The 23736-nt window shown below is 60.0% G+C and overlaps 1 protein-coding gene across 3 annotated transcripts; it reads left to right on the top strand.

The window, feature by feature from the left end:
- The first annotated feature begins 3125 nt into the window (after positions 1-3125).
- Positions 3126-23700, top strand: BTBD2 (BTB domain containing 2). 3 transcript variants are annotated; one of them, XM_057709300.1, is made up of 9 exons: positions 3126-3559; positions 14449-14568; positions 17728-17884; positions 18588-18693; positions 18805-19002; positions 21412-21604; positions 21761-21848; positions 22212-22358; positions 22615-23694. In XM_057709300.1, the coding sequence occupies exons 1-9, from the start codon at positions 3135-3137 to the stop codon at positions 22774-22776; spliced, it is 1596 nt and encodes a 531-aa protein (XP_057565283.1). In that variant the 5' UTR covers positions 3126-3134; the 3' UTR covers positions 22777-23694. The 3 variants fall into 3 exon arrangements, with proteins under 3 accessions (XP_057565283.1, XP_057565281.1, XP_057565282.1); XM_057709298.1 differs by having other exon boundaries at positions 3135-3559; positions 22243-22358; positions 22615-23700; XM_057709299.1 differs by lacking the exon at positions 3126-3559 and adding an exon at positions 5433-5817 and having other exon boundaries at positions 22615-23691.
- The last annotated feature ends 36 nt before the right edge of the window (positions 23701-23736 follow it).

Genomic DNA, 23736 nt, shown 5'->3' with positions numbered 1-23736 from the left:
ATTCAGGGTGATCCCAACTATGTGAAAAGATTCGACTCTTTGTAAAAAACAAACAAGGAAACAAGATCATAAATACAGTATTAACATTGGTTACTTTTGGATGGTAATACGATAGATCACATTCATGTTCTTTTCCTGAATTTTTTTCTGGCATTTCCAAGTTCCCACCTTTATTTTTTATATATTACTATTAGAGTGAAAAAAAGATCTTCGAAAAAAATGACCTCCGGGGACTTCCTGGGCAGTCCAGTGGTTAAGACTCTGCTTCCACTGCAGGGGACACAGGTTCCATTCCTGGTCTGGGAACTAAGATCCCTCGTGCCACGTGGCACAGCCAAAATAAAAAGGAAAGGGAGAAATTGTAAAAAAAAATTTTTTAAGTATTTTCTTGAAAAGAGAAGCAAATATTAAAAGCAAAACAAACAAAACCAAAAACCCCAAAAACCCACTTCTGGTTCAGGATGTCTTTTTCCATGGTTATAACGTTGTATGGTTTGGCCTTTGGGAAATTTCTCACCCCAAAGAGCAGAGGGTGGCAAGTGGGATTTTATAAAATCCGAAGCCCAAGGCTGAGGATCGGTGTACATCTTATGAGGTGGGGCTGGAAGGCGTTGAGCTAGGAGGGCAGGGCTGGTAAAATCTGCACAGCTGGGTCCTCTGCTCCTGGGGGCATGGCTGTCCCCATGTGAGGGGGTTCGGCTTTCAGTTGAGGGAAGTACCTGGGGGGCTTTAAGCACTGGCTCCCAGAGACCTGGCTTAAGTTGGGAGGAGCCTAGATTCTAGAAAGAGTAAGGGAGGTTAGGTGGTTGGGGCTGGGGGTTGTCAGGGGGGAGGGCTGGGCAGCCTCTGACAGCAGTGGAGGAGACTGGGGCCTGGACCGCCGTGCAAAATGAAAACATGCAGCCCCTCGTCGAAAAATTATTATGAATTTCAAGATGGTGCCAGCAGAGCACTGCATCAAGCTCTGGGGCTGTGTGCCCCTGAAGCCAGCCCTGCGGGGACCCAGGAAAGGGAGTCGACTCAAGGGAGTCAAACTGGCCAGGATTCGGCAGAGACTGGGAGCTGAGGCAGAATGTCTTGCCTGTGGCTCTCCTGGGTGTCCATGGGCCACAGTCCACACGCAGAAATCCCTTCTCCATGGGATGGACCAGGCCCGAGACCCCTGGGGGGGTCTCCTAAATGCTATTTATTTTTTATTTTTTTAATTAATTAGTTGCTTATTGGCTGCATTGGGTCTTTGTTGCGGTGAGCGGGGGCTACTCTTCATCGCGGTGCGAGGGCTTCTCATTGCGATGGCTTCTCTTGTTGCGGAGCACAGGCTCTAGGCACGCGGGCTTCAGTAGTTGTGGCACACAGGCTTAGTTGCTCTGCGGCATGTGGGATCTTCCCGGACCGGGGATCGAACCCATGTCCCCTGAATTGGCAGGCAGATTCTAAACCACTGTGCTACCAGAGAAGTCCCTCCCAGCCAGTTTAGATGCTAAATTATCACAGGTATTACTGAAATCCAGTGCTCAGGTGGGGGCCGGTGGAGGGTCCCCTCACTGCTCCTTCTCCACCCAGCCCCTGACTTTTTGGACTTTAAAGAGGCTACCCCTGTCACCACCTCCCCCATTCATCCTCCTGCCTCCAAGTCACTGGTCAGCATCCCTTCCTCCAGGAAGCCCTCCAGGCTGCCCCCTGCCCCCCAGAAGTTGTAGCCCCATTACACCCCCAAGGCTCCATCTCCAGGTTGCTCAGGGGACCTTGTTTTATGCCCTCCTAGCTCCCTGGGGCTCATCTTGGAGGCATTCAGACACTCTCACTCTGGGGGTGCAGTTAGCCATGCAGGGGGTTCCAGCTCTGCTGGCACTGGGCAGCCGGGACCTGGCCCAGAGGAGGGCCCCGCACATCTGTTGAGTCTGGGAGGTACAGAGTATCACCCCTGCATTCAGCAGCAGCCTCCCAGGGCCTCAGCGTGCCCACCCCCTCACAGTGGGGTCCTTGCCACTGGGCAGGCAGACAGCTGGGGCTGGGGGCTGGGATCCCAGGTCTGGAGTTTGGACCCTGGAGTCAGGTCTGGCTTTGGGATTGGGGGTCTTGGGTCAGAGACTGGGACCTGGATTTCAGGGACTGGAGCTGGGGTGTGATATTTGGGGTCTGGGGCCTGGGATCTGAATTCTGGTGTCCCAGGGCTGGAATCTGAGGTCTGGAGTTTGGGAACCAGAGTCCGGGGTCTGAGGTCTGGGTTGTGGGGACTGGGGTCTGAGGTCTGGGGCTGCTGGGACTGAGGATCTAGGATCTGGGGCTGGCAGACCTAACTCCCAGGTCAGGGTTTTGAGGTCTGAGGTCTGGGGTCACAGTTCCTGGGTCTGGGGCTTAGCGTCTGAAGTAGGCGGGTCTGGGCTCTAGTACATGGGTTCCGGGGTAAGGAGTCCAGAGTCTGAGGTAAGGGTCAGGGGTCCTGGATCCGAGGTTGGTGTCTGAGGTAATGGGTGTATAATCTGGGGTGCAGAGTCCGAGGTAAAGGATCTAGAATCCGAGGGTCAGCATCTGAGGTCCAGGATCTAGAATCTGGGGGTCTGAGGTAAAGGATTTAGAATGGGGGGGTCTGGGGTCTGAGGTCCAGGTTCTGGGGACCGGGACCTGGGGGTCAGGGTCTGAAGTGAAGGATCTAGAGTCCGGGGTCAGGTCCGGGGCCTGAAGTACGGGACCTAGCACGTGGGGTCCCCTGTCCGAGGTCTGGGGTTCGGGCCCAGGGTCTGAGGAACGAGATCGCCGTCAGCCCCGCCCCCTCCCTCCTCCTCCCTCTGCTCCCCTCGGCCCGCCCCTCCATCACCCCTCCTCGCCCCTCCCTCTTTTCCCTCCCCCTCTCCCTCCCCTCCCCCCTTTCTGCCTCCCCCTCCCCGCCATCATCCGTCCCCTCTCCCCTCCCCCGCGCCTCCCCCTCCCTTTCCCCTCCCCCTCCCCCTTTCCCCTCCCCTCCCCCTCCCCCTCTCCTCCCCCTCCCCCCTCTCCTCCCCCTCCCCTCTCCCCTCTCTCCTCCCCCTCCCCTCTCCCCGCTCCTCCCCTCCCCCCTCCCCTCCCCTCCCCTCCCCTCCCCCTCCGCGCCCCGCCCCGCCCCGCCCCGCCCCGCCGGGCGCCGCACCGACAAGATGGCGGCGGGTGGGAGCGGCGGGCGCGCGTCGTGCCCGCCGGGGGTCGGCCCGGGAGCGGGGGGCGGCCCGGGGCCCAGCGCCAACGCCGCCCCGGCCCCCGGCAACGCGGCCGCCGCCGCCGCCGCCGCCGCCGCCGCCGCCGCCGCCGCCGCCGCCCCGGCCCCCGCCGCCCCCGGGCCGCCCGCGCCGGGACCGGGGCCGGTGGCGGGGTCGGGGCCGGGCGCGCAGGCCGCGGCGGGCGGGGAGCGGGCGGCCGAGGAGCCGGGGGCGGCGGCGCTGCTGCGCGAGCCCGTCTACAACTGGCAGGCCACCAAGCCCACGGTGAAGGAGCGCTTCGCCTTCCTCTTCAACAACGAGGTGCTCTGCGACGTGCACTTCCTGGTGGGCAAGGGGCTCGGCGCGCAGCGCATCCCGGCGCACAGGTGGGCCGCCGCCCCGGGGCCCCGCCGCCCCTCCCCCCTCCGGACCCCCGCCGCCCCCGGGGCCCCGCTCCACACCGGGATCCCCGGCGTCCCCGGACCCGCCGTTCTGGGAACCCCTGCCCCCCCCCCCCCGCCCCCGGGACCCCGCCGTCCCAAGACGGGACCTCTTGTTCTTGGAACCCCTGCTGTTCTGGGGACCTGCCCTCCCGCTGGGACATCCGCTGTCCCCAGGACCCACCATCCCCCGGCCGCACCACGCCTGGGCCCTGTGACCCTGCCAGGCCCCATCCACCCTGGGCTTCCAGATGCTGGCCACGTCCCGGTCCTGCCACCCCTGCCCCTCCACCCTCATCAGCGTCTCCTGGCTCTGTGACCCCTGACCCTGCCCCCTTGGCCAGGATCTCCCAGGCCCAGGGACCTCTGCTACCCCCAGCATCCCTGCGATCCCTCAGCCCCTGCTGGGCTCCCCACACCCTGCAACTCCCAGCCTGGCCAGCCCGAGGACCCCCAAACACTGCCCTCTCCCTCCACGTCCTCTCTCCTCCCCCGAGTGCCCCATCCTCTGGGGCTGAGACCCCCAGAGCCCCACCAGACTCCCACCTCATGAACCCTGGACCCCCAGTGACCCCCCAGCTCTGTGATCTGCCAGCTCCCTGACGTCCTATCCCCCGGGCCTCCTCTCCAGTGGCTGGGGTGTTCTTGGTCCAGGCCCCATTCCCTCTGCCAGTCTCCAGGGCGCAGCCCGCAGACTCCTCTGTGGGACGGGGCTGATGTCCGACACCCCGCTGCCCACTGCTGGTTCCTCTGCCCCTGCTTGCTGGGGGGTGCTGGGGAGGGTTGCGTCAGGGGAGGAGGGCTGGGGGGTTCTTGGAGTGTCCTCCAACCCGCTGTGAGGGTCCTCCCCGCTTTTCTGTGGCCTTTATTTAACCCTTCAGGATTCTTCTTTCTGGGTTTGCTTGGTTATTTATGTACCACTGGGTCTGGGTTCCCGTCCGAGGAAGGTTCCAGGCCCGTGATGGGGTCCCCAGGGCCTTCCTGCCCTCTGTGTGTCGCAGCCCTCCCCCCCACAAGCTCGGAGTAGGGGGCCCGTTGGTGTGTCTCCTGTGAGCCCCCAGGCTGCACCATGCCTTTCTTGTCCCACGTTCCTGCTGTAGGGACCTCCCCGGTCGAAGGTTCTAGTTCTTTTCCTTCTCAGCCTTTGGGTTGTTATTTCATACGCATTGGTGACGTTTTACCTGCGCGATCAGGTAGATGACAGCTCCATGAGTGGCCCTGGGCTCTGCTGAGCCTCCGTTTCCCCATCACTGACCACTCAGACACCTCCTTCCCAGGGCCGCGGGGGCGGGGGAGGGGATGGGGATCCTGTGACCCAACCATCTCCTTATTGCCGTGGCTTGGGCTTGTCCTCCATACTGGCTGGCCTAAAATACAGGCACGTAAAAGAAACACCCCGCAGCCTCGCAGATGGAACAGACAGGAGTGGGGAGAATTCCTAATTCCACGCGCCGCGCTCCCGGGCTGGACCTGACTCCTGCCTCTGTCCCGGGTGGGCTGGGTTTGGGGACTTGCTTGTAAAGAGTAGATTGGAACCTGGCAGATGCCACCACAGCCAGGTGGTCAAGGTCGACCTCAGGGCGATGTCCTGGGGGTGTCAGCCCCCCCGCAGCAGGAATCAACCAGGAGGGCACCTCCCCTTGCTGTACTCCACCCCAGACTCTTAACCCCAGTGTAATGGGTTGAACGGTGGTGGCCCCCAACAAGGTGTGTCCGAGTCCCAACTCCCAGGACCTTGTTTGGAAAAAGGGTCTTTGCAGATGTGATTAAGAAGTTCGAGAAGAGATCACCCTGGATTATCTGAACCCTGAAAGAGCCTGAAATCCAACAACGAGGTCCTCGTGAGAGACGCGCAGAGGAGAGACTGAGGCAGAGACTGGAGGGGTGCCGCCAAGAGCCCAGGGAGGCCTGGGCCCCCAGAAGCTGGAAGAGGCAGGAAGGACCCTCCCCTGGAGCCTCCGGGGGCAGCATGGCCCCAGGACACACTGATCTTGGATATGCGGCCTCCAGAACATGAGAGAATAAATTCCTGTTCTTCCAAGTCACCCAATTTGCAGCAATTTGTTAGAGCAGCCTCCGTGAACCAGCACAGCCGGTCCTATCGGAGCAAACACCAGATAAACCCAGCTTGGGGACATGCTGCAGGACGCCAGCCCGGCCTGGGAGGAGCCGGAGGACACCAGTATTGCCACCTGGGGACCTGGGTGAGGGCCTGGGACGGAGAGGGTGTTAGCGTGGAGCTGGGGGCTGGGGAGCAGAGCCTCAGGGGACTTTGCAAAGCAGAGTTGGGGAGGGGCTCGTGGGACCCGGCCTCTGCATCTCCCAGGACCCAGGCTTGGGGTGGTCTCGGGCTGGGGCCCAGAGTGGCCGTGAACTCTGGGTGCAGGGTGACCAGGGGTGTGGGACACAGGAGGGCCTGGCATATGCGATGGCAGAAGGGGCCAGCTCAGGCCTCATTCAGCGTCGCCCCCCCCGACCCCCTGCTTAGCTTTGCGGCCCCCCCCCCGCGCTTGTTCACAGCTCCTTGTCCTCACCTTCTCTGTGGCTGCTGTCACTGGCTTGCTGTGAGCAGGGTTGGTTTTTGGTTTTTGAGGTTTTTTTTTTTTTTGGCCGAGTCACAGCTTGTGGGGTTTTAGTTCCCTCACCAGGGATCAAACCTGGGTAACCAGCAGTGGAAGCGGAGTCCTAACCACTGGACCGCCAGGGGACTCCTGCTGTGAGCTGGGTTTTGCTTCTTTCCCTCCCACCAGGCCCAGGAAAATGCCTGGCACGGTCAGTGATCAGGAAATCCGTGAGTCTGATGTCTGCACTCACAGGGCTCCCTCTGAGGAGATACCAAGTATCTGCAGGGTAGCACCATGCACAAGTCAGACGGCCCCACGTGAACATCTAAAATACCTTTATTCACCTATCCCAGAAAACTTAGCAGCGCAGAGAAGTCCTAGAAGTGGAGCGGTCTTTGTCCAGGGTCCCTTCTCTTTCATGGATCTGTGTGCACTTAGCCCAATAACATGTTTCTGTGGCTTTATGGTGGGTTTGGAGAACTGCTGTGGCTGTTCTTCCCAGTTTTACTGCTTGTCAAGACTTTTTTTCAGCTGGTCTCACACACTTCACTCTTCCAGAATCAATCACCCATCCATCCGTCCCTCCCTCCATCCAGCAGTCGTGGAAACCATGCCGACAGAAGACACCTCTTTCCCTGCGGAACTTGTGTTCTAGCGCAGCACCAGCAAAGTTTTGTAAAGAGCCAGATGGTACATAGTCTCAGCAGGCTGCAGGGTCTTGTCTCAACGGTTTAATCCTGCTGTGTTAGCAGAAACACCGTAAGACAGAAATGAACGGGCGTGGCTGTGTGCCAATAAAACTTTATTTACAAAAACAAGTGGTGGGCCGGATTGGGTCCCAGGGCGGTAGCTGACCAGCCCCTGGCTCCGTGGTTGATCTTTAGAATCAGTTTGTCAGATGCTGAAGGAATTGCCTGGAGGGATTGGTCTTTGCAAAGATACCTGGTGGGGAGAGCTGACAGCTTAGAATACAGAGTATACCTGGGAACATCTCTCCACTTATCCAGGGCATTTCTGTGTGTCCTTAGGGATCTTCAAATAGCTCTTGCACGTTCATTGCTAAGTTCTGATGAGTTTGTGTTTCCTCTGTTGTGAATCATTTCTCCATTGTAGTCTTTCTAGCTGGTCCTTGCTGGGAAGCTGTAGACGTTTTGCTTATTTATTTTTATCTGTTTGAACGGTTTCTTTCTGAACCCTCCTTAGTGTTAATAATTGTTCCGCTGATTCTGTGGTCTGGCGCTGACCAGTAGGCTTTTCTGTGATGATGAGAATGTTCTAGATCTATGCTCTCCAGTCCTAGCCACTAGTCACGTGGCGGCTGAGCACTTGAAATGCGGCTTTCACAACCGAGGAACTGAATCCACTCCGCGTGGCTTGTGGGATCTTAGTTCCCCAACCAGGGATTGAGCCCGAGCCCTCAGCAGTGAAAACACAGAGTCCTAACCACTGGACCAGCAGAGAATTCCCGAACTGAATCTTTTATTTACCTTCATCTTAATTTAGATTTAAATAAGCCCTGAATTTAGAGTTTTAAGTGAGAGAATCACGTTACGGGCGGTTGCTCTCTCATTCTCTTTCATATTTCTGCCTCACTTTTTTCCTGTTCTGATTGCATTTCTGACCACCAGGGCATCGTTCCATAACAGAGGTGTTTTTCACAGTGAAATGTGATCGTTGATACTGGTTTCTAACAAACCCTGTTTAATAAGGTAAGAAGTTTCTTTTTGTTGCTTGTTCACTAAGAGTTCCCACGAAGTGCGGGCATGGGATGTTGTCGAGCGCTTGTGATGGATTTTGGTTTGTTTGATCTGACAATCGGCCACGTAGGAAGCTCTGCGTTTTGGGGACAACCAGCAGAGCGCAGTTTGGGAGCACTTCTGTCACCCCCAAAAAGCCCCTCTCCCCCCTTACCCTCAGTCCCCGCTCCCACCCAGAGTCCCAGGCGATCACTGACCTGCCTTGTCTCTCTGGTTTCACTCTCTGTAGAAATTTCACAGAATGGTAGAATGTGTAGGCTCTGGTCTGGCTCCTTTCACTGAGTGTCCTGTTTTTGAGGTCCATCCACACCGTTGTCTCGGCAGTTCATTTCTTTCTTTCTTTCTTTTTTTTTTTTTTTAGGACCTTCATTGAGATGCAGTTAACATACAATAAACTGCATATATTTAGAGTGTACAATTTGGTATCCCAATCTCCCAACTCATTCCCCCCCAACCCTCCCCGCTTTCCCCACTTGGTGTCCACATGTTTGTTCTCTACATCTGCGGGCAGTTCATTTCTTTTTATTGCTGAAGTAGCTCATGGTACTGCTGAATTCCACTGCATGCGTGGGCCACGCTTTGTCCACTGACCAGTCGTCGATGGGCATACGGGTTATACGGGTCATTTCTAGCTTTTCACTGCGAGGAATGATACTGCCGTGAACATTCAGCATTTGTGTAGAAATACGCGTGTGGTCGTACTGCTCCTTTTCTCTTGGGTAAATACCTAGGGTCGCACGTTGGAATTACAGGGTAACACTCATATGTGACGTTTTAAGAAACTGCCAAGCTGCTTTCCAAAGTGGCCGCCCCATTCCCCACCCCGCAGTGGTGTCCAAGGGTCCCGGAGTGCATTCCTTCCTCCTCTCTTTCCTGGAAGAGTTTGCATAGGGTTGGTATTATTACTTCTGGGAATGGGCTTTTCTCTGTGGGAAGATTTTTAATGACTAGTTCTCTCACATGTGTGTTTGTGTAGATTTTCTTTTTTCTTCAAGAGTGAGTGTTGTCCATTTGTGTCTTTCCAGGAAGTTGTTCATTTCCTCTAAGTTGTCTTAATTTGTTAAGGTGAAGTTGTTTCAGAGTTCATTTACAACTTGTGGGGTCTGTAGTGATGCTCCCGCTTTCATTCCTGATTTTGGTAACTTGTGTTTTTTTCCCTTTTTTTCTTGGTCGGCCTAGCTAAAGTTCTAGCGATTGTTGATTGTTTTAGCCCCCAAAAGTGACCTTTTGGTTTCATTGATTTGTTTCTGTTTTCCCCTTCCCAGTTTCATTAGTTCCTGCTCTCACTTTCATTATTTTCTTCATTCTTTGGGCTTGGGCTTGATTTGCTCTTCATTCCCCAGATTCTTGAGATGCAGGCTTTCCTTGCTGGTTTTATATTTTTGTTTGTTTTATTTTTAAGTAATTATTTTTTGGTCACGCGGAGCACAGCTTGCGGGACCTTAGTTCCTTGACCAGGGATCGAACCTGGGCCCTGGCAGCGAAAGCGCCAAGTCCTAACCCCTGGACCGGCAGGGAATTACTGGAAGCCTACCATGCTGATTTTAGATCTTTATTTAATACATACATAACGTTTACCTCTAAGCACTGTTTTCACTGCATCCCTTACACTTTGATGTGCCGTGTTTGCATTTTTGTTCCAGTTAAGATCTTTTCTAATTTCCCTTATGTTCCTTCTCTGACCCATGGGTTACTTAGAAGTGTTGTGTCATTTCCAAATATTTGGGGGTTTCTCAGAGGTCTTTCTGTTGTTAGTATATAGTTTAATTCCTCTCTTTGGAGATCATGCTTTGACTGCTCTCAGCGCCTTTGAGTGTGTCTGTCTGGCCTGGCGTATGTCTGCCCTGGAGAACGTTCCATTGCGCCCAAGAGTGTGCATCCTGCCATCGCTGGGCAGTGGGCTCTGCAGCGGCCGTTGTTCTGTCTCCTGTGACCTTGCTGATTTTGTCTGGCTGTTCTGTCAGTTGTGGAGAGTGAGGTGTTGGAACTTTCAACAATAACTGTTGCATCATCTCTATCTCCTTTTTTTTTAGAATAAATTTATTTATTTATTTTTGGCTGCGTTGGGTCTTTGTTGCTGCGCAGGCTTTCTCTAGTTGCGGCGAGCAGAGGCTACTCTTCCTTGCAGTACGTGGGCTTCTCAGTGCAGTGGCTTCTCTTGTTGTGGAGCACGGGCTCTAGGCATGTGGGCTTCAGTAGTTGTGGCATGCAGACTCAGCAGTTGTGGCACACAGGCTCTAGAGCGCAGGCTCAATAGTTGTGGTGCACAGGCTTAGGTGCTCTGCAGCATGTGGGATCTCCCCTGGACCAGGGATTGAACCCATGTCCCCTGCACTGGCAGGCGGATTCTTAACCACTGCGCCACCAGGGAAGTCCCTCTTTCTCCTTTTAACACTCAGTTTCTGCCTTGTGTGGTTTGTGACTCGGTTGTGTATCCATTTGTACTGTTACCTATTCCCGGGTACTGACCCTCTGTTCACAGGAAACATCCATTTTCCAGTAGTATTGCTTGTCCTCACGTCTATCTCGTCTGATGTCACTGCAGTCACTTCAGCTCTCTGACGGTTTCTGTCTGCAGGGTGTCGTTCCCCATCTTTTTTCTTCTGTCCCCTTTATGTGTTTGAATGTAAAACTTCTGAGCCCGTGACGTCCATCTGTCCCATCTCTGGTGACGTGAGCCTTGGCCATGGGGTAGGTTTCTCCCCTGGAGTGTCACCACCGTCCCTTGTAAATCACCCTTCCTGAGGGATACTTTGGGACTGGACAGATATCCCTTTTCCCCTCCTGCTTTGCCTGCTGGTGTAGCATCTGAGGATGGTGGTTCTTTTTTTTTGTTTTTCTTTTTTTTTTTTTGATTTATTTGGTTGCACTGGGTCTTAGTTGGGATAGGCAGGCTCCTTAGTTGCGGCATGCGAACCCTCAGTTGCGGCGTGCATGTGGGATCAGGGTCCCTGACCAGGGATGGGACCCGGGCGCCTGCATCGGGAGTGCGGAGTCACAGCCACTGGACCCGCAGGCACGCCCCAGGATGGTGGTTCTTGCTGGGAAGAGCTGGTTACTCCGGCGCCCGCCATGTGATGTCCTGTTTCTGTAGCTCTCTGCGTCTGTTGGCTGGGGTTCTAAAAGGAAGCTCTGTCCCTTCCCCCTTCCTCACCCACCCCTTTGGCTACGTATTTACTTTGTTGTAGACTCGCGGGTGTTCATTTTGTCCTGTGGGTCATCACCCAGTGTGGGCACTGTTTTGTTGTTCACCTCATCCCACATTTGGCCATCGGGAGCCTCCTACCGTCGGCTCCTGTGTCCCTTCAGTGTTTCCCCGTCGCGTGGGGAGCGTGTCTTCACTTTCTGGCCCCACAAGGTACTCCAAGCTCATCTTGTCCTCCTCCTCCCCCAGCCCAGGAATCAGCCATTTCTCCAAGGAGCCCTGGTTCCTCGTAGTGGAAAATGGTATTTAGAGACCAAGATTTGGGTGCTGGGTGTGCTAACGGCTGCAGGGGTATTGTTGTTTAGCGGCCTTCCTAGCAGGCAGGGCGAGGAAATGAGCCAGCACACGCACCTCTGTTTCTGTGTGTCTCTCTCCATCCGTCCGTCCATCTGTCCATCCATCTGGCATCCATCTACCCATGTAAAAGCCACGAGTTCATCTTGACCCTGTGATTCTGGGTCAGCCCTGCAGAATTCACTCCAGCCTCCCCTCCTCTTATCTGTAGCTGTTTTCTCGCACGAGGAGAACCCTGGCTCCCATTCTGCACACGTCCACTTGGTGCTGTAAACCTAGCTGTACACTTGCAGAGCTGCCAGCCCTCTCCTGTGAACAGTTCTCTGACTGAGTAAAGCACAGTATCTGTATGCAGTTCTTTGGGCCTTTAGCCTGTTTCCCAAAGCTGCTTAGCTGGTCTTCTCTTCCCTGCCCCTTCAGTGTAGTATGTGATTCTGCCTTTTCTTAATTTAATTTTTAAATTGTGGTAAAATACAGATACCATAAAATTCAGCTTCTTCATCATTTCTAAGGGCACAGCCTGGTGGCGTGAAGCACATTCACGTTGTTTGCAGCCATCCCCACCCTGCGTCTCCAGAACCTTCTCATCTCCCCAAACGGAACCTCTGTCCCCATGAAACACGGACGCCCCACCCCCTCCCCCTGCCCCCGGCCCCACCGTCTACTCCCTGCCTCTGTGGATCTGACTCCTCTAGGGACCTCCTGGGAGTGGAACCAGACAGTGTCTGTCCTGTGTCTGCTTCTCTCGCGGAGCATCACGTCCTCAAGGCCCATCCCTGGCGTAGCAGGTGTCAGGACCTCCTTTTTAAGGCAGTGTCCTAGTCCACTGTGTGGGGGGACCACGCTGTACTCACCCATCATCTGTCCGTGGACATTGGGTTGTGTCTGCCCTTGGCTGTCTGTGCATCGTGTCGCTGTGAACACTCCTGCACGGGTTTTGTGTGGACGTGTGTGTTCATTTCTCTTGGGCACACACCTAGGAGTGGAAGTGCTGGGTCAGATGGTAACGGCCACGTTTGACCGCCGGGGGACCCGCCGGCCTGTCGTCCACTGCGGCCGCGTGCCTTACATTCCCACCCGCCGTGCACGAGGGCTGTGATTCCTCCACATCCTCGGCAACTCTTGTCACCGTCCAGATCTTTTACTGTAGCTGGCGGTTCCTGCTGGGGGTGAGGTGGTGTCTCATGGTGGTTTTGATTTGCCAAGTTCATTGTCCTGGTTTTGAGGACAGACAGAGAAGGGAGGGCAGAAGACTCCTGGTGGCAGGCCTTGAGGGCCTGGCAGGCGGGGCCGTGGGTGGAGGACCCCTGGAGATGATCAGACCCCCTTGGGCCCGGTGGCCTTGCCAGGCCTGAGGTTTGTCACCGCGCCCGCCGAGGGCGCCGAGGATACCTACGGCTCTGTGTCCGGGGCTCTGCACAGAGGCGCCAGGCCCAACTGGGCTGCCTCTCGCTTCCTGCCAGTGAATCGCTGCGGAAGCTTTTCCCCGCAGGTCAAGATGCTTTGTTAAACCTGGAAAGAAAGGAGGAGCAGGGAGACACTGTATTAATGGAGCGTGTGCGGGACTGCGCCAGGGGCCGGCGCCGGCTGCCGCTGTGAGTGAGCGGGGCTCAGAGGACACGCGGGTGCTGGCAGCCGAGCAGGTGTGAGCGACCCGGGGCGGCCGAAACGGAGCACCGTGGACGGCTGGGCAGAGCCACACACGTTTATCCTCACTCTGTTCCAGAATCCAGAAGCCCATGCCTCCCTCTGGGGGATCCAGGGGAGGTCACTCCTGTCTCCTCCAGCTTCTGGGGCTCCAGGTGTCCTGGGCTTGTGGCTGCCACCTCCTGGGCTCTGCCTCCGTCATCACGTGGCCTCTCCCTGTGTGTCTGTGTCCACATTTCCCTGCTACAAGCCACTGGATTAGGTGGTCTCGTCTTAACAAATGACATCTGCAAAGACCCTATCTCCCAGCGGGGTCCCGTCCTGACGTTCCAGGTGGACGTGACTTTGGGGGACACGATTCACCCACCACACTCAGTTGCCTACGTGGCCCCCGTCTCTGGTCTGGCCCTGGGGGTGCCGTCGAGCCCCAGGCAGGATTGGGGACCGGACGAGGCCCTGGCAGGGCTGGGAGCACACGTCCACGATGCGGGAGGCGGGGGATCGGGGTTCTTCTCGTGGAGAGTGGGGGCGCCCAGGTGGGGTTCACTGGGAGCGGTGGGAAGGCCCCCCAGGCACTGGGCAGAGGCCGGGAAGTGGGCTGTGGCTGCTGGCTCTGCAGGTTTTGTGTGGGATGACTGCTCAGAGCCCTGCGTGTGTCACCGTGGGGACCCCGGGAGGGGTGTGGTGGGGGGGGGGCGCCTTGCAGACCCAGAGGACGGGGGCTCTGCAGGGGGCAGGTCTTGAGCTTGGCTCCCAGACCATCTCTGCCTCCCTGGGGAGGCTGTCGTGGGGCCGGCCGTGGGGACCGTGGGTTCACAGCACAGAGTGGGCTCATCTCGCTGGGCAGAACCCCCAGGCTGCCACGGCCGCTCACATCCCGATGCTCCCTTGGCCTCAACGCCCTTCCCTGCTGACTCGGCCCGACTGAGATGTCCCCGGCAGGCCTTCCCCGACCCTGCTCCCTCCTGGCCCTGCGTTCTCCTTCCTGCCCCGCTGTCAGGCTGTTTTTCTGTGCACTGGACCCAAGGCTGCCTTCCTCCAGCAAGGCCAGGGTCTCAGCGCCCCCAGCCCGGGCACCGGGGTTGTGTGCGTAGAGCAAGGGAGTGAGGGAATGAGTGAAGGAGTCAGTGAGTGAGTGGGGTGGAGCCTGCAGAGAGCGGGGAGCCCTTCAGCCCCTGGGGAGATGATTTTGCGTGTCTGGCCTCTGTCGCTGTCGATACCCAGGCGCGGCCTTCGCGGTCCTCGGCCTTCGGCCGGGAAGCGTCCAGGGCGGGATGCTCTGGAGTGCTAACCCGACAGCCGCCGGGCTCGGGTGGTGGGGACCGGTGGGCCTCGCGGAGGGTAACCGGGTCTTCTCTGACATGCCAGGTTCGTGCTGGCCGTGGGCAGCGCCGTCTTTGACGCCATGTTCAACGGGGGAATGGCCACCACGTCCACCGAGATCGAGCTGCCCGACGTGGAGCCCGCCGCCTTCCTGGCGCTGCTCAAGTAAGGCTTCCAGGTCCTTCACACCTCGGGGTGGGACAGACACGCCTGATGTTTCAGAACAAGAGAGCCCTGGTGATACTGCCTCAGAGCAGCCCCAGCTCCCTGGAGATTCCCAGAACTCACCTCCTCAGTGAGGGGTGGGCTCTGGATGTCCCCCCCGTTTTCATTTTTGTATTTTTAATATCAACATGTAATTTACCTACCGTACAGCTCACCCACTTAAAGGGTACAATTCAGTGGCATTTAGTATGTTTACAGAGTGTGCAGCCATCACCTCTATCTAGTTCCAGAACATTCTCTCACCCCCCCCAAAGGAACCCCATCCCCTCCTCCAGCCCCTGACAACCAGGAACCCACTCTCTGTGCCTGTGGAGCTGCCTCTTCTGGACATTTCCCATCCGTGGAGTCACATCCTGTGTGTCCTCCTGTGTCTGCGTCTCTCCCTGAGCATCACGGTTCTGGGTCCACCCGCGTTGCAGTGTGTGGGAGTCCCTAAGTTTTCATCCTTTGTAGTCAAGAGGTTTTGACTACAAAATAGCCTAATGTAAGAATTTTAAATTTCACCTATATTTTTTCTCCCTGAGTTTCAAAAAATTTTCTCAAGGACTTTAAAACAAGTACAGTGACTGTCGGCGGTGGGGGTGCTGCCCACAGATCGCGGCTCCACCGAGACGGAGGCGCCCACGCTCTGTGGCCTCCTTCCACCTCCCTGCCCCGCTGAGCACGGTCCTCCCCCGCCCGGAAACCCGGCGTGTAAATGGCCTGGGTCGCTTGAAAGCTTATCCCGACAGTCAAGACAGCTTTTCAAATGTGGAGCTTATTTTTTTTTCCCCTTCTGATTATAAAAATGGCATTGGCTCACAAAAAGAAAGAAAGAAAGAGAAGAAAAGAGAAGAGAAAAGAAAGCATGAGGAAGAAGATGGCGTGAGCATGTCTCCTGTCGCAGCAGCACGGGTGAGGCCTTGACTGGTCGCTCCCATTCACGTCTGGTTCCATTCATATCCTGTGCTCACCGCCCCCCACCAGCGCTGTCATCATCTCCTCTTCTCCTCGGGTGTCTGCAGTTCACCCTCGGGTGTAAATCAGTTCCCGTCCACACCATCTAATTGTGTTGAGTCCTGCGGGCAGATCACAAACAGCGCTGTGTGAAATAACCTCACGCCTCTGTCTTTAGGCAGCTTTTCAGGTGGTCCCTCGGACCAGGGGCCGCAGGCTGCCCGCGGGGGAGGGTGGAGGCTCCCTGCTCCCTGCTGTCGCTGCACAAGCAGCCTGGAAGGATTTGTAAACTGTGGGCAGGGCTGCGTGCCAAGAAAACTTTATTTACAAAACAGGTGAGAAAACCACAGTGAGATATCGCTTCATACCCACCAGGATGGCTGTCATTAAAAAACAAGCAAACGAAACAAGTTGTCTCGAGGATGTGGAGAAATTGGGACCCTCGCGCACTGCTGGTGGGAATGTGAGATGAGGCAGCCATGTGGACCCAGGCTGGAGCATCCTCATACTCTAAACAGAGAAGCACCACGTGCTCAAGCAGTCCCGCTCCTGGGAACACCCGCCAGAGAAGGGAGAGCAGGGACTGAAGAGATGCTTGCACACCCACGTCCACAGCGGCGCGATTCACAACAGCCGAAAGGTGGGGGCACCCCAAGTGTCCAGCAGCGGATGAGGGAGGAACGCGGTGTGGTCCATCCACACGCTGGAAGATTACGCAGCCTTAAAAAGGGTTCTGAAGTTCAGGAACACATTCAGAGGACCATACACCGTGATCAAGTGGGATTTATTCCAGGGATGCGAGGAGTTTTCAGTATCTGCAAATCAAACAGTGTGAAACACCACACCCACAGATTGAAGAATAAAAACCGTACGATCATCTCAATAGATGCAGAGAAAGCTTTTGACGAAATTCAACACCCATTTATGATAAAAAGGGTTCTGACCCCTGCTCCATCGTGGATGGACCCTGAGGATGGGATGCTCAGTAAGAGAAGCCAGACACAGAAGGACAGACACTGACTCCACTCCCAGGAGGTCCCTAGAGGAGTCAGACCCACAGAGACAGGGAGTAGATGGTGGGGCCAGGGGCTGGGGGAGGGGGTGGGGAGTCCGTGTGTCATGGGGACAGAGTTTCTGTCTGGGAAGCTAAGAAAGTTCTGGAGACGGAGGGTGGGGATGGTTTCACAGCGATGTGAAGGTACCTAATGCTACTGACAAAAATGGTAAATGTTATGTGTATTTTAGCATAATTAAAACAAATTAAAAAATGTAAAAGTCATATCTATAAAAAAAATCAAGACCAAAAACCAGTGCCGGCTTGCAGCTAGGCAAACCCTGCCTTAGTCCAAGTTGGATGAGACGTGGGGTGGAGGGCTGTTGTCTCCGTCTCCCTCCCCGTCTCTGGGTCTCTCCCGGTCTGTCCGGCTCTCTCAGGGCGCCCCTCGTTTGCTCTGTGTCTGGGCTTTGGTAGCCACGCCTCCCCCCCGAGCGGGTGGACCCTCGTCTCCACTGGTGTGTGGCGCTCCCCCATCTCCTCGCGCGCGTGCCGGCCTGGCCTGTCGCGAGGGCCCCCCCGGCACTGCTGAGACGGGTGGTCCTCCTGTCCCTGCCCCCCCGGCCGCCGCTGTGCGCGCTTGCGGCGCGTTCCCAGGGGGCCGAGTCCCAGGAGAGGGGGCCCCTCGCAGGAGCTTGCGCTCCGGGCTTCTGCCCCCCCACCCGCCCGTGGACAGGCCCCGGCTGGTCTCGCGCGGGCCGCAGGGGTGAGCTGCGCGCCCGGGGCCGCCGGCCTTCCGGTTTCTCACCCCTGCCGTGGCTCCGTACCCGACCCCGACTTGGGATCCACGCGCGGAGGCGGGCGGACGGCGGGTGGTCACCACGGCCCTGCTGGTCTGCGACTCCGGCCGGCGCTTCTGGTCCCGCCGGTGGGAGCGTGGCAGCCGGCCGTGGCCGGGGCAGGGCGCGCAGAAGCCCCTCGGCGTCCCGGGGCGCATCCCGTGCTGCCCGCGGAGGAGCCGGGCGGAGGCCCGCCCGCCGGGAGACGCGGTCGCGGGGTGGGCCTGCGAGCGCGCGCCCCCTCCCCCGGAGCCGCCTCTGCGGGGTCGTGTCCGCAGGCCAGAGGGCAGCCCAGGCCCGGCCTGTGCTCACGGCCGCGTCCGCCCCCAGGTTTCTCTACTCGGACGAGGTTCAGATCGGGCCGGAGACGGTCATGACCACGCTGTACACCGCCAAGAAGTACGCGGTGCCGGCGCTGGAGGCCCACTGCGTGGAGTTCCTGAAGAAGAACCTGCGCGCGGACAACGCCTTCATGCTGCTCACGCAGGTGCGGGGCGCGCGGGGCGGAGCGTGGGCGGGACTAAAGGGGGGCGGGGCTGGAGGGAGGGGCGCGGGGCGGAGCATGGGCGGGCTGGGGCGGGGCGGGGCTGAAGGGAGAGGCGGGGCAGGGGACGGGGCGGGGCTGGAGGGAGGGGCGCGGGGCGGAGCGTGGGCTGGGGGCGGGGCTGGAGGGGGCGGGACTGAAAGGAGGGGCTGGAGGGGGCGGGGCTGGAGGGCGGGGCGGGGCGGGGCTGGAGGGCGGGGCGAGGGCCCTGGGCGCAGCGCGGAATGTCTGGGTGTCAGGAAGTCTCGGGCCGCGGGTCTCCCTCACCCGCCCCGCCCCCAGTGTGCCTCTGCGCAGCTGCCTTTCCGGGGCTCAGGTGTGGGGAGAAAGGGCGCCCCGTTACTGGGTTTCTTAGAGGGTCCGACCGGCTGCGGTGGGGCTGGACCGCTGCGGGGGCCGCAAGGCCGGTGGGGGCAGGCCTCTCCCCGGGGCTCCTGCCCGACCCGCGGGGGGACTGGGCCCGCCTCCAGCCTGACCCCCACCCCAGGCAGTGGTTCCTGTGCGTCCGTGAACCGCGAGGAAGACGATCCCGCTGGCCCCTCGGCTGATCCCCGGGCCGGTCCTCGGCCTCTGCGACTTGAAACCCGTGCCCAGTCTGGAGGCGGGTCCGTCCGGCTGGGCGTTGACTCGCTCTCCCCCACCCCAGGCGAGACTCTTCGACGAACCGCAGCTCGCCAGCCTGTGCCTCGAAAACATCGACAAGAACACGGCCGACGCCATCACGGCAGAGGGTTTCACGGACATCGACCTGGGTAAGGGCGCGAGGCCGGGGCGGGCTCGGGGGCGCGGGGGCCTGCAGACGCCCCGAGGCGGTCAGCCCTGGTCTGCGCGGCCGGCGCCCGCTGAAGGCCCCTGCCCCGCAGACACGCTGGTGGCAGTGCTGGAGCGCGACACCCTGGGCATCCGCGAGGTGCGCCTGTTCAGCGCCGTGGTCCGCTGGTCCGAGGCCGAGTGCCAGCGGCAGCAGCTGCAGGTGACGCCCGAGAACAAGCGGAAGGTTCTGGGCAAGGCGCTGGCGCTCATCCGCTTCCCGCTGATGACCATCGAGGAGTTCGCTGCAGGTACCATGGGGCGGGGGGCCGAGGGAACGCGCGCGAGGAGCGTGACCTGCGGGGACCCTGCCTGTGACTCAGTCCCGTGACCCTCGGCTGGGCCACAACGGGTCGGGTGCTGGCCCTGTCCACGCAGGAGCCTGGACCCGCTCGGGAATGTGTGGAGCTGGAAGGAGCCCCAGCCGCCAGCCTTCCCGCACGTCTCTGCGTCCACACACGCGTGTCTGCATGTACTGGGCCCTGAGATCCCGTCCTGGGCACGGGACTCTGGGGCCCGCGTCCTTGACGAGCTCCATGAAAGGGTGGGGAGTGTCTGGAGCCACAGGGGCTGCAGCTGCAGGGCCTGGGGCTCCGGCCCGGTGGGGGTGGCCCTGACCCTGCCCCCTGCCCCATGGGGACCCTCCCGGCTCAGGGCAGGGAGGCAGCGGCAGTGCCGGTGAACTTGGCACCCCTTCCCCTGGGGCCGGGCCTCCCCTTCACATCATTCTCGTGGCTGATGCCCCCCGTCCCGTGTCTCCCAGGTCCATGCTGCCCCTGCTCGCACCCTGGGTTAGGGTGGCCGGATTTAGAAACAATAGCCAACAACTGTTTTTTAGCACGTGTGCCGTGCCGCAGCTGGGAGGTGCTTATGCTACAGATCAGCCCTCTTTGCTGAAATTCAGACTTGACCAGGTGCCCCACGTTTTATCTGGCGGTCCATGGTGTGCTGTCAGTGCCGGGGTGCCGCTCAGGGGCTGCCTCTGCGCCCTGGGGGTCCCCATCCATCAGATGCTTAGCGCCTCCTGGGAACTAGGCCCCACAGCCCAGGGGTGACTGAGGCAGCCTGGGGCACTGCCGCCACGGGGCTGGTCCTCCTCTGTGGGAGGCGCTGTGGGAGGTGGAGCAGCCTCTCTGGCCCCACCCACTCGATGCCAGGAGCACCCCTAGTCTTTTTTTCTTTTTAACTTTATTTTGCCTGCGCCGGATCTTTAGTTGTGACATGCGGGCTTCTTCGTTGTGACACGTATGCGGGACCTAGTTCCCCGACCAGGGATTCAAGCCAGGGCCCCCTGCATTGGGAGCAAGGAGTCTGACTCGCTGCACTACCAGGGAAGTCCCACACCCCCCATCTTGATCACCACAGGTGTCCCCAGACAGGGCTCAGTGTCCCCTGGGGAGCCGGGGATGCCCCGGGTGAGAGCCCCAGGCTGCAGTGTTGAGCTGTCCCGACCTGAGACGCTATGTGAACCTTGCTGGGTTGCGGAGTGTCTCTCTTCCCAGCCCTGTCTGCACCCCTGAAACCGTTCTCCTCACGGTCCCCCAGCCCACCTGGCCGCCAGAGCCCCTGGGGTCTCAGGTCTCCTGGAAGCGCCATCCCCTCACCCTTGGCCCCCTCTCCGCTCCTCCCATGAGGGCGCCCCAGGCTGGAACTGCCCGCCAGCCCCAGCTGGCAAGCGCCTGGGCTGTGAGCTGGGCCTCCCGCCTTGCTCCTCTGCGTCGGGACCCATGGTGCTTCAGCTCCTGGTCACTCAGTGTGCTGTGGAAAACCCCATGCCTCTTCTTTCCACTTGAAAACACAAGAAAGTAGAGAGATGTCTGAAAAAACTCCCCTGAAGACTCCCCTGGCTCAGTACATCATGACTGAGGTCTAAAGTATTTTTCTTTCTGCATCTTCTATGCAGAGATTTTAAAAAATGGTTAACGTCGGGTCTGCCTTCAGTTGTGTATCCTGCTTGCTCACGTGACCCGTGGAGCTCTCTTTCCCTGTTGCTAAGAGCTGCGTGCAGGCGGGGCTGCTGGGGCTGGGAGTTGGGCTGTGGCTGACCTGCGCCAGAAATGAGCTCAAAGCTGGTGAATGGGTAATTCTTGTAGAGCGAGGGTGGTGCTGTCGAGGTCTGTGTCGGGCGCCCTGCCCTGGCTGCAGGTGGCAAACGGGCGCATGTAGTCCTCCCGCCCCCAGTGGCCAGGCAGCCCCCCAGCACCACCTGTCCTCCCCACGCGCGGCCTCGCCTGTCGCCGTCTCAGGCTACATCTAGCCTCCCATCTCTGGACCCCTTTCCAGCTCCAGGCCTGTCTCGGGGGGCCAGCATCCCCTGGTCTGTGTAGGTGGACGGGCAGGGCGGTGAGTGCTCCGTGGGCCATTGGTGGTCCCCTGGGATGGTCCCAGTGGAGGTCAGGAAACCTGGGGTTGGCGAGGGGGATTTTGCCCAGTTAGCCAGAGAATCAAAGCGTCGGCCCCATATCTGCATCGGACCCCTCCTCAAATGCGGGCAGAAGGGGCGTTCCCCCGTTGGGGGTGCTTGGACCCATGACGTTTTGCAGAAAATCCGATGTCAGGTCTGAGAGATGCTGGAGTCGAGAGACGGTCCCGTGCTTTCCGAGGTCCTCTGCGCGCTTGGGGTTCATGCCAGCCTTCCCTACCCGCCCCTGTGCCCGCAGGGCCCGCGCAGTCAGGCATCCTCGTGGACCGCGAGGTGGTCAGCCTCTTCCTGCACTTCACCGTCAACCCCAAGCCGCGCGTGGACTTCATCGACCGGCCCCGCTGCTGCCTCCGAGGGAAGGAGTGCAGCATCAACCGCTTCCAGCAGGTGGAGAGCCGCTGGGGCTACAGCGGCACGAGCGACCGCATCAGGTGGGCGCGGGTGGTAGAGACGCAGGCAGAGAGCGCAGCTGCGGGGGAGGGGGGGCGGGGTGGGGGCCGTGGTCCCGGGAGGGGGCCTCTCCGTGGGGAGCGGCAGGGACTGGTGGGTCGAGGTAGATGAGTATCTGCCTCCTCTGACCGATCCAGGTTCTCGGTCAACAAGCGCATCTTCGTGGTCGGCTTCGGGCTCTATGGCTCCATCCACGGGCCCACGGATTACCAAGTGAACATCCAGGTACCGCCAGGCCCTGGCCCCGCCCCCGCAGGCCCCGCCCCGCAGGCCCCACCCCTGCAGATGCCGCCTCCCCCATCCCGCGCCATCGCTTCCCTCCTTCATGTCCCTTCTCATCCCTCCCGCGCCCTCCCAGCCGAGGGTCTGCTCGTGTTCCGCCCAAGGTGGGACAAGGGTTCTGGAGTCCGTGGGACCCAAGACGATGCCTCCCCACCCCCACCTTTGGCCTGCCGCTTGCGGGTCCCTGGCTGGACCCCATGCTGTCGGGCCTGCGGGGGGGGCTCCGCCCTCGGGGCCAGGCTCCCGGGTCCTGCGGGTGGGCGGGGCCCGGGGCGCGGGGTGAGCTGTGCCCGGCTCCTGCCCCAGATCATCCACACGGACAGCAACACGGTCCTAGGCCAGAACGACACGGGCTTCAGCTGCGACGGCTCCGCCAGCACCTTCCGAGTCATGTTCAAGGAGCCGGTGGAGGTGTTGCCCAATGTCAACTACACGGCCTGCGCCACGCTCAAGGTGTGCCCGACCCCAACCCCGGCCGGGCCCTCGGCTCCCCACCCCGACCCCACCCAGGGCCCAGCCCCCGGCCCTGATCCCAGACCCCTGCCCGGGACCCCGCCTCGCAGTCCACTGCCCGTCTCCAGTGACGCGGGGCTGGGAGGCCGCGAGCCCGCGTGGTGGCCGTGGAGGGCCTGCGCCCGCGCCGGGTCGGGGTCCGGCGCCCGGTCCTCCCGCCGCACAGGCTCCCTGACCCGCTGGGCCCACCCCGCAGGGCCCGGACTCCCACTACGGCACCAAGGGGCTGCGCAAGGTGACGCACGAGTCGCCCACGACGGGGGCCAAGACGTGCTTCACCTTCTGCTACGCGGCCGGGAACAACAATGGCACGTCCGTGGAGGACGGCCAGATCCCCGAGGTCATCTTCTACACCTAGGCCGCCCGGCCCGCACGTCCGCGGGGGTGGGGGCGCCTGGCCTGCGCAGCCCCCCGGCGCAAGTGGGCCGCCCCGTCCCGCGCCGCGCCCGCCGCCCGCCCCGCCTCTTCCCGGGCGCCAGGAGGACCCCTCTCTCCGCGCGGAGCTGGCTGCCCGTTCTGAGGGGGCGGGGGGCGGGCGGGGCGCGGAGGGCATCCCTCAGGACGTGGGGGCGGGGCCGGCCTGACCGCCCTGCAGCGCCGGTCGCCTGCCCAGCGGCCGCCCCCAGGACTCCTGTGGGGCCGCCCCGTGTTTGTTTCAGCTGCGCGTGGCGATGCGTCTTGGAGCCCGTTTCTCTGGTAGGAGACCACGTGCGGGGCCCCTGGTAGGTATGGGTGGGGGCCTTGGGTTCCTCTGTTCTGTTCACTGGGGACGCTCAGGCCACCCTGACCTGCCCCTAGGACACGGGCTCGAGCCCCCCCCAGAAGTCTTGCAGGCCGGCTTCCTGCCAGGCCCAGGCCCAGCTTGTGGGCCCAGTGAAGGACCATCCTTGTCCAGTCCCTCTGGACGCCCCCCCACCCCCCAGCCCCTGCAGCTGTGGACACCGGTGGCAGACCCTGTGTGCCTGGGAGGGGCGATGCTGTGGTCCAGCCAGGGGCCACATCCCACCAGCCCACCTGCACATCCTGTAGCCCCATCCCCAGCCCCCAGCCAGCGCTCTGCCCAGAAGTGCTGGCTGGAGGGCGCAGCCCCTCCCCAGCCCCCAGGTACGGCTCCCTCCCCACCCTCATGTTTCCACCTGGAGCCTGTGTCCTCCCCGAAGCCATGGAAGGTGTGTCCTCACACCACATCCCAAAATGTCTTTTTTTAAATAAAGGAAAGAAACATACCAGCCCTGACCCCACGTGCTGCTTCCCGTCAGAGCCGGCGGGATGGGACCCTGGCCGCTGGAGACCTGGCCCTTCTCGCTGCACTGTCTCC

Source organism: Hippopotamus amphibius, chromosome 15 (assembly GCF_030028045.1).
Source record: "Hippopotamus amphibius kiboko isolate mHipAmp2 chromosome 15, mHipAmp2.hap2, whole genome shotgun sequence".
Lineage (NCBI taxonomy): Eukaryota > Metazoa > Chordata > Mammalia > Artiodactyla > Hippopotamidae > Hippopotamus > Hippopotamus amphibius.
This window is presented reverse-complemented; position numbering and strand designations above follow the sequence as displayed.

What these genes read in the sequence shown, in the direction of transcription:
- BTBD2 (XM_057709300.1), top strand. Translation starts at nt 3,135, where the DNA reads ATGGCGGCGGGTGGGAGCGGCGGGCGCGCGTCGTGCCCGCCGGGGGTC. An exon ending in CATCGAGGAGTTCGCTGCAG is followed by an intron (nt 19,003 to 21,411) that starts GTACCATGGGGC and finishes CTGTGCCCGCAG; the next exon opens with GGCCCGCGCAGTCAGGCATC. An exon ending in GGCACGAGCGACCGCATCAG is followed by an intron (nt 21,605 to 21,760) that starts GTGGGCGCGGGT and finishes TGACCGATCCAG; the next exon opens with GTTCTCGGTCAACAAGCGCA.